We start from the raw sequence: 9,201 nt of genomic DNA on the forward strand, positions 1-9,201 counted from the left end.
CTGCCCAGTACCCATTCTTAGAGAGCAGCTCATACACAGAATTTCCATCGCATTCACCCATTAAAATTGAACACCCATATAGTTCATAAGAACATGAAGTAATTATAGCAAAACCAAATTCATAAACACCAGCTAAATAACAAAACCTCTGAATAAGGTTGATATACTTTCCTGGATCAAAAGTGATACGAGAAGAATCGAGAATAATGGAAAAACACTTACCCCATTTGATCTGATATTTCCTTTCAACATTATACACTTCAGTTTTATCAATTACTGTAAACTGAAAACGCACAGCCTTAGTTGAATCAGCAGCATCGTTTACAACGAAGAAAAATGGAGGAATCAATTGTAAATCGGGAGAATCATCTTCTTCATCGACAGAATCAACAGAATCACCTTCTTCAACAACACCAGTAGGAATTGATTTGATTTCCTCAGATGTCGAGAGCGTGAAATCACCAATTGAAATAGCAGACTCTTCATGGTTGAGGTTGGTTTTGAAAACCCATTTAAACCCTTATCTGAATCGGTTTTAGAACTAGAAATTGGATCTGAATCTAAAATTGAATCTGTAGTAGCAACCGAAGCAGAATTTAGAGTAATATCTTCACTGAATTCAGTTACCAATTCGTCAATGCAAACCTCATCTTCCTTCTTCGTAGCTTCCGTAGTCACAACTCGATGAACTAATTGTTCTTCTAATGGTGGTATGTGAATTGATTCCCACCTAAACCTAGTGAAGTTGATTTGAGACTCTGTTTGCCAAAGATCATAATTTCTACTTGGTGAAGGGACATCGTTAAGTATCTCTTGATATCTTCTCTTCAGATCAAGTAAATGGATATAGAGTGCATTTTTCTCTCTAGTTAGATACTGAAAATCCCTCCAAAATTCCCTAGATCGAAAAGCATCTGATACCAAATGTTGTGTACCTAGATGTACAACAACAGGGTTTGGATCATAATTGGAGTAATTCACCTCTTGATTCATAGTGAACCAAGCCTATTTGCTAAACTAAACTAATCTATTGATAATTCTTCTCATGAGAGTTTCATTACAGGATATGAGTACATATAACTCAGGCACACACACACACTCTCTCTCTCTCTCAATATACGACGATCATAAACTATCACGTGGGCTAATCTAAACCACCCAATTACACCCAAGTAGATACTACTAAATACCCACACACATGCGATACGGGCATCCCTGTGCACATTCCAATGTATTGGCGTCTACACATGGCTTGGTTCTCTGTTGTAGGCGAAAACATGATTGTTGTGATCAATATCCTGACGGTGTATCAAAATACTACATCTGTAACCCTCTTACTAAAGAGATTCGTAGACTCTCTATGCTTCCCCCGGAATTTCCTGAGACAACGCATTTTGGCAGTTGGCCTTATGGTTCAGTATACGGATCAGCTAAATCAGCTGTATCATCCGAATCAGCTAAATCAGTTGTATCGTGGAGAGTGTTTCGAATCCTAAGTTGCAGTGATAGTGAAACATTCCATGTGCAAGTCTATTCTTCTGATACACGTTCATGGAACACATATGATGTAAGCTGCAGTGAAGAGTTTCATGGTTGGCGATGGATTCGCAATATCGTTAGCAAAGAAGGAAATCTTTATTGGTTAGGAAAAGAAAACCAGATCATCTGCCATCCACTTAACACCAGCAAATGTTCTTTGATTGGTTTGCCCGACATGGCCGAGGATGATGAGGAGGAGGACGATGACGATGATGATGACGATGGGGTGCATCTGAATATGGGATGGTTAATAGATGCATCTGATGATAAGGTATATTTTGAGTGTATTGGGATGGTTAATGGGTACATTAGTTATTGTCGAATGGATGAAGTGCATCTGAATATCTGGAACTATAATGGTAAGTCATGGGTTAAAATCCATACTGCTGACTATGAAGATATGGAATCTAGCATACAATGGCTGCCTCGTTCTAAAAGAGAGTTGTTGTCTGGTTCGGGTGGACATACAAGCGTGGGTTACCAATATATGGAGCCATTTTGTTTTGTCGAAGCGGATAATATTCTGATCTTAAAGAAGGGAACTGATATGCTTGCTTACAACATTACCGATGGTTCTCTAAGGCAGCTGACCTCCACCCGAGATGACTTTGACACATTGATAGAGCCATGGGAAACAGCAATCTGGTAAGAAACTAATTAGCATCTTAACTATTTGCACCCTTAGTCTCTCAGCTTCTAATTTATTGCATAATGTTTATGATTATGTGTGCTTTTATGTGCATGGAGTTTGTGCTCACGTATGTAAACTATCTGCATCTTAAATTATCTTGATGAACCTAGGCTTTTCACTCAAATTATCTTGTTGTAAAGTTAGATTCTAAGAATGTTACGTATTTTTGGTGTTTTGTTGCATATTATTTGAAGTACTTGAATATCTGAATGGGAATGGACGTAGCTAAACGTGCTCAATGAATTTTGTGTTAGGCATGCTTACAATCAAGGAATTTTAGTAGAAGAACGTCTTATACTTGTGATTGACAGACCATAAATAAATCTGAATTAAGTTAGGTCGCTCTAAAACTGTTTAGTTGTTGTTAAGGATAACGTTAATAGGTGTATGTATACCTTGTGAGGCTTTTATTTCAGTCAACATCTCGTAGATCTTTTGAAGATATGCCTAGATACCCTAAAGCTGTCTCTCATAAGTAGCGGGTTGGACTTGATGCCTGTATTAACTTAGATCAGCATATGCGACATGAACTTTTGTATAATTTATATTGAAATTTTCGGACAATAGTATACCGGAAAATACAAGGAAACTTGTCATTTCTTCTTAAACCAAATAACATGCTTTTACGTTCCAACCACCTTGCTGGATTGAGCAAGTAGCGAAGAACCAGAAACCAAATATGGGGAAGTACTGTAAGAGAGAGTTGGTTGCAAGAAGTACTATTGTACATCGATGGAAGAGAAAAAATAATTGTCGGAAGAAAATCTTAGTCTATGTTGTTTCAACTGTTCTATACTTCATGTGTAATACAATACCTATCAATAATATGATCATTAATTTGAAGCTTGGCACAACTTTATGAGACTTACTTTCTTTTGTTTGTAATATGTTATACCCATGAGTTAACGATGCTGATTAATTTTGTTGTCTTTTTCCTTTTTTGCAGAAACCTTCAGATAATGCAGTGTGGATCATACGATACAGAAATGTCCTTCTCTATCCAGGCTCTTTTATGTTTCCATGCTCCCACCCTCTTCCCCCTCTGTTATTTCCACTTATGATGCGAAGTGAGACTATATGACTATGATCCGAGGTTTAGTGAGACTCTGCAGCTATTTTCATACTGTCAAGTAAAAACTTTATTGGCTTTTGCACGACCAAGATATGACCCAGCACGGGATTTTGGCTTGTTGTTACAACATACTGTGATGTTGTATTTGACAATTTGGTCTTTTATTTGGTTGGGACGCCTTTATATATATATGTATTTTATTTTATTTTGACAATTTGGTGTTTCTATTTTATGCGTTTCTTCCCCTACCTGAGATTAAACTAACAGCATTTTGGTGAGTCCAATGACAAAGTTGGGCGTATCATGTGAAATGAATTAGTCATAAACTTCCCATTAATCAATTATTCTTCATCTCACGAGTATCTTTTTGGCTATCAGGAAAAGAAAATGAAAAAAAAAAAGAGCATTTTTATTTTTTATGTATCTGAAGGAGTAGAGATTCAGGAATCGAAGATAACTATGTTTTGTTAGAGATGAACGCCCAAAACCGTAGCAATAACCACAGAGAGATTCCTCAAGGTAGAGGCATTCATCTTGAGATCGGAGGTCCAAGTCATGATGATGCAGATTTTAATATGGAAGATGTTGAGAATGGAATCAGGGAACCAAACCTTCTGGTGCACCATCTCCCTGCAGCTGAATCAACCATAAGGACTGCAAATCAGGTTTCTTCGATTACTAAATCTTTGCTTATTCTCTTGTGTCTTTAAATTTACATATACCCCTTCAATTGTTTTTCCAATTCTTGTTCAATCTGTGTAGCAATTTTGAATCTAGGGTTTTAGTGTATTTTTCTTGTTTTGTGAACTCTCTGCTTAGACACCACAATATCATCCATCCCAATTGTGTTTGTTTGTTTGTTGTTCATCAATTAGCTGGAATTGATAGTAATTATTCTTCTTACATTAGTTCTCTGAACTTTGCTTATTGGACTGAAGTAGTCATTCCAATTAATCATTCTGTGAGTTTTTCTCTTATTGATTTTACTTCTAGTTTTAAGTCTAGGTACCATCCAGCTTATCCTCATATTTTACCTATGAGAATTTGGTCATGGAATTGCCAAGGCTTTGGCAACCCTAATACTAGAACTAGTCTGTGGAATCTTATTAGATCCCAAAATCCTGATGTTATATTCCTTTGTGAAACTAAAAACCAAGAATCTAAAATGTATCAGTATCTTAATAGATTTAATTATCCAAATACTTGGTGCCACTCTTCTGTTGGCTTCTCTGGAGGTATTGCATTATTATGCAAAAGTGGTTTCCAATGTGACTTGGTACAGAACACTGATAAAATTGTGAATGTTTTAATCTCTTGTGATGCTAGTAAACCTGAATTCCTAGTCACTTTTCTCTATGGTTCTACATACTATAATGAGAAACTTGCACAGTGGAATTACATTAAGGATATTGGTAGTATGGTTAATCAACCTTGGATCCTCATGGGTGATTTGAATATAACTCTGCTTTCCAATGAGAGATCCACCAATACTAGACCTAGCACTTCTGAATTTCCTTTCATTCATGATTCTATAACTAGCTCTGATTTACATGACTTGGGTTTCTCTGGTACACCTTATACATGGTCTAACAGACAATCCAATGATAATATCATTCGATCTAGACTTGATATGGCTATGGGAAATGGTACGTGGTTTAATCACTATGATAATGCTAAAGTTTTTCACATAGACTCTATAGGATCAGACCATATCCCAATTCTTTTAGTGACTAACCCTCAATCACAAAAGAATTTTAAACCCTATAGATACTTTAAATGTTGGAGTTGTGACCCAACATGTAAGGACATCATAAAGAATGCTTATTCAACTAATGTCTGGGGTTCTTCTGCTTTTATTATGACTAATTGCTTAAGAAATGTGAACCATGAACTTAAACTGTGGAATGTTTCACATTTTGGTAACATGGATCAAAAGGTTCGACATTTAAATGATCAGCTTCATATTCTGAATAATCAAACCAATTTATCTCAGAATATGGAGGCCATCAAACAAGTTGAACTTGATCTTGACCATTGGCAGAAAGTTCAAGAGAATTCTATGCGCAAAAGTCTAAAACTGAATTCATAAAATCTTATGATAGAAATACCAGTTTTTATCATACTTTTATGAACAGGAAAAGACATTTCAATCGCATAAAATCCCTTCAGTCTAGTGATGGCCTAATGACAGACAACAGCTTGAAGACTTATTGGTGAATCATTTTAGTAATATTGGTTCTACAACCAATCCTTTTAGAAATAGAGAATTTTTAAACTGTATTACCTCCTGCATCTCAGATGAGGATAATGCTAGTTTGTTAAAACCCATCACTCTTGATGAAGTTAGACAAACTATCAAAAGTATGAAATCTTGGACCTCACCAGGACCGGATGGTTTTCCTCCGGGTTTTTATAAAGAAAATTTAGATCTCCTTGAGAATGATATTTGGAATGTTGCTAAAGATTTATTTGAAAGAAAACATATTTTGAAGGAAATGAACCATACTTTTCTTTCCCTTATACCTAAAAAACCTAACCCTTCATCCCCTGTTGACTTTAGGCCTATTTCTGTGTAATACAAGTTATAAAATAATATCTAAGATCATAGTCAACAGAACGAAACCACTGCTTAGCAAGATCATATCGCCTTTCCAGGAAGCGTTTGTGCCAAACATGAATATTCATGATAATGTTATCATTGCTCATGAAATAGTCCATGCAATGAAAAGGACTAAAGATAAAAGCGGTATCATGGGCCTTAAACTTGATATGTATAAGGCCTTTGATAGGGTGGAATGGTCATTTTTGATAGATGTCCTTAAAGGTATTGGTTTTTCGAATAATTGGTGTGACTTAATTCTTCAGTGTATAAGTACAACTAGTATTTCCATACTTCTAAATGGCTCTCCATGCAAGGCATATAGACCAACTAGGGGTCTGAGACAAGGTGATCCCTTGTCTCCATACCTATTTATCTTATGTATGGAGTCTTTCTCCAGATATTTATTGTATTGTGAGAGTAGACATTGGATCCATGGTGTAAAAGTCATAAATGATGCTCCTAGTGTTTCCCACATATTATTTGCTGATGACTGTTTGTTGTTTACCAAAGCAACTCACTACGAAGCTCAAAATCTGGTGGATGCTATAAATGTGTTTAGCTTTGTCTCTGGACAGATGATAAATTTTGATAAATCTGGATGTTTTTTCAACAAAAAACTTGATCCAGGTAAATGTGTTTCTCTAATTAGAACTATTAATGTTAAGAAGATAGACCTAAATGATAAATATCTAGGTATTCCTCTTTTCATTAAAAAAAATAAGGCTGAATCTTTTGCTTATCTTGCTGAACACCATGATAACAAGGTAGCAAAGTGGAAAGGCAAACATTTTACACAAGCAGGTAGGTCCGTAATGGTCCAAAATGTGTTAAGTTCTTCCTCTATTTATCACATGAACTCCTTCTTGATTCCAGATAGTATTATCTATCAAATGGAAAAGTTCCAAAGGGACTTTTATTGGGGTAAAAAGAATCAAGGAGGGGTTTATATGAAACAGTGGCCAAAGGTTTGCACTCATAAACACTTAGGGGGTCTAGGATTTCGAGATTTAAAGAAATTTAATCTTGCCTTACTTTCTAAAATTGCTTGGAGGCTTATTCATGGTTCTGATGAATTATGGTTCAAAATTTTGAAATGTAAATACTTTAGTAATAATGATCCTCTTCATTTTCGGAATAAGAAGGACTCTTCTTGGGTGTGGAAAGGTATATATAGGAGTATAGAAATAGTGAAACAAAACAGTCATTGGGAAGTGAAAGACGGCACTAGTATTAAGGCTTTTGAGGATAACCGGATCCCTAATGTGTCTTATCCTATCTGTAGACAATACCCTAATCCTGATCTAGTGGTAGCAGACTTCATATATAGATATACTAAACAATGGGATATGCTCAAGTTAGAGGATTTTTTTACTAGGGATAATGATGTTAGAATCTCTCAGATTAGAATACCTTTACATGGTAGAGATAGACTAATTTGGTCTCCTTCGCATAATGGTACTTTTACTGTGAAATCCTCTTATAGGACCCTGACTAATAATGCTACTGATGGGCTGTTAAAACTCTGGTCCAGTTCCTATTTTCAAAGCCTTATGGAAAACTAATGTCCTTCCTAAAGTTCAGCTTTTTCTGTGGAAGTGTATTACTGATATTCTGCCAACTAAAGTGAGACTTTCTCGTTATGCTCCTGCTAGAGATAATCTGTGTAACATGTGTAATGATAACATAGCTAAATCGACTGAGCATCTTCTTTTTCATTGTCGTTTTTCTAAAACTGTTTGGTCTACTACACCAAATGGTTTTATAACTTTGCAAGATGCAGCTTCCAATCCTTCTGTCAAAGATTGGCTAGAGAAATGGATGCTTAACAATCAGCATGGTGACATTCAAATAGAAATTCTCACTACTGTTTGGAGCATATGGAGAGACAGATGTTTTAAAGTTTTCCAGGGGAAAATTACTCAGCCTTCTGCTACAGCTAGACTAGCTATTAGACTTACCAATGATACTGTCAATTCCTTGGTAGTAGGTAACACACAAATGGCTTGTTCATCTGATAACAAATCAATAATCGAGCTAATAATTCTTTCAATCCAGTGTCTAATCAATCTCTTCCAACTGATTGTAATGTTATATATTGTGATGCCTCTTTTGATAAAAATACTAATAATATTGGAATTGGCATCTATATGACAACAGGTTCAGGGTCCTACAAGGGATGAAAATTAGTCATAGGCATAACAAGAAATGCAGAAGAGGCAGAGAGTCTAGCAGTTTTTGAAGCCATTAAATGGGCCAGAAGCAAGAACTTGGATTCTATCAGTCTCTACAGTGATGCAAACAAGATCATGGATTACTTAGAAAATAAAAATAATGGGTTAGCTTGGTTCAGTAGCACCATTTTAGATGACTGTCATTTGATTTTAAATTCCTTTTCCTTTTCTAAAACTAGCCATCTCAGTAGAGATTTCAATTCAGTTGCTGATAAATTAGCAAAGCATTGTAGAAGAACCAATACTTGTAATGAGTGGTGGAAAATTTCTCCTGATTTCGTCTCACAATACTTATAAGTTTTATCTCTTAATATAATATCTTTTCTTAGCAAAAAAAAAAATGTATAGATCCTTGGATCCATAACAATTCCATTCTAAATGAGAGCTAATGAGTCACTGGAGCCCTTGAGTCCTTGGCCATCTGGAATGGAATATGTGTGCACAAAGGTTGTATTGTGTAATACAAACTCCTGCAATTAGTATATGAAAGCAGGTAGACCACCATTCAAACGTAGCAAATATTTTGAAAAATGCCTTACAAAAGAAACCAACTATTTAAGATACCCATTCAAGACCGAGAATGATTATCGATGTCTTGCCGATCAAAAAAGAAAAAATTGATTGTCGATGTCTACATGATTAATGGACTGGTGTTACAAAGTTCTTCCGTTCAGATCAACAACATGCCAAGATCAAGAGGAAAGAAGTAATTATAAGAATATGAAGTTTAAACCGTAGATAATTAGTTTGTTGTGAAACATGAAGTTCGATAGCTTATTAAAAAGAGTGATTTGAAGTGACACGGCCGGAATCACAAACCCAATGATTTGGTCAGTGGAAGGATGATAAAGTCCAAACCAATGAAAGGGTTATGTTTATTTTTGTTTAGCAATAATGTGACTCCCAACTATCCAGAATCAATTGGACTAAACAAAAAAACCCGTGATTTTATTAAGCCAAAAACAATAGATACAAACTAAAAAAAATCTTTGACTCGCAACATCATTTTCCTTAACCGAAAGCAATTGAAACAAATACATACATTACATCATCGCAATTACACCGA

At 35.5% G+C, this 9,201-nt stretch overlaps 1 protein-coding gene and 1 long non-coding RNA gene across 2 annotated transcripts; both read left to right on the plus strand.

Annotated features, from left to right (window-relative positions):
• The first annotated feature begins 1,198 nt into the window (after positions 1–1,198).
• On the plus strand, positions 1,199–2,188 carry LOC113334121 (F-box protein At5g07610-like). The gene has a single exon (XM_026580491.1). It carries the CDS (start codon positions 1,199–1,201, stop codon positions 2,186–2,188), a length of 990 nt encoding a protein of 329 aa, XP_026436276.1.
• Positions 2,189–3,655: 1,467 nt separating this feature from the next.
• Positions 3,656–8,423, plus strand: LOC113330374. Its single transcript, XR_003350222.1, has 2 exons — positions 3,656–3,967; positions 8,062–8,423. It is a non-coding gene; the product is annotated as an uncharacterized LOC113330374 (long non-coding RNA).
• The last annotated feature ends 778 nt before the right edge of the window (positions 8,424–9,201 follow it).

Source organism: Papaver somniferum, chromosome 1 (genome assembly GCF_003573695.1).
Source record: "Papaver somniferum cultivar HN1 chromosome 1, ASM357369v1, whole genome shotgun sequence".
Lineage (NCBI taxonomy): Eukaryota > Viridiplantae > Streptophyta > Magnoliopsida > Ranunculales > Papaveraceae > Papaver > Papaver somniferum.

What these genes read in the sequence shown, in the direction of transcription:
- LOC113334121 (XM_026580491.1), top strand. Translation starts at nt 1,199, where the DNA reads ATGCGATACGGGCATCCCTGTGCACATTCCAATGTATTGGCGTCTACA.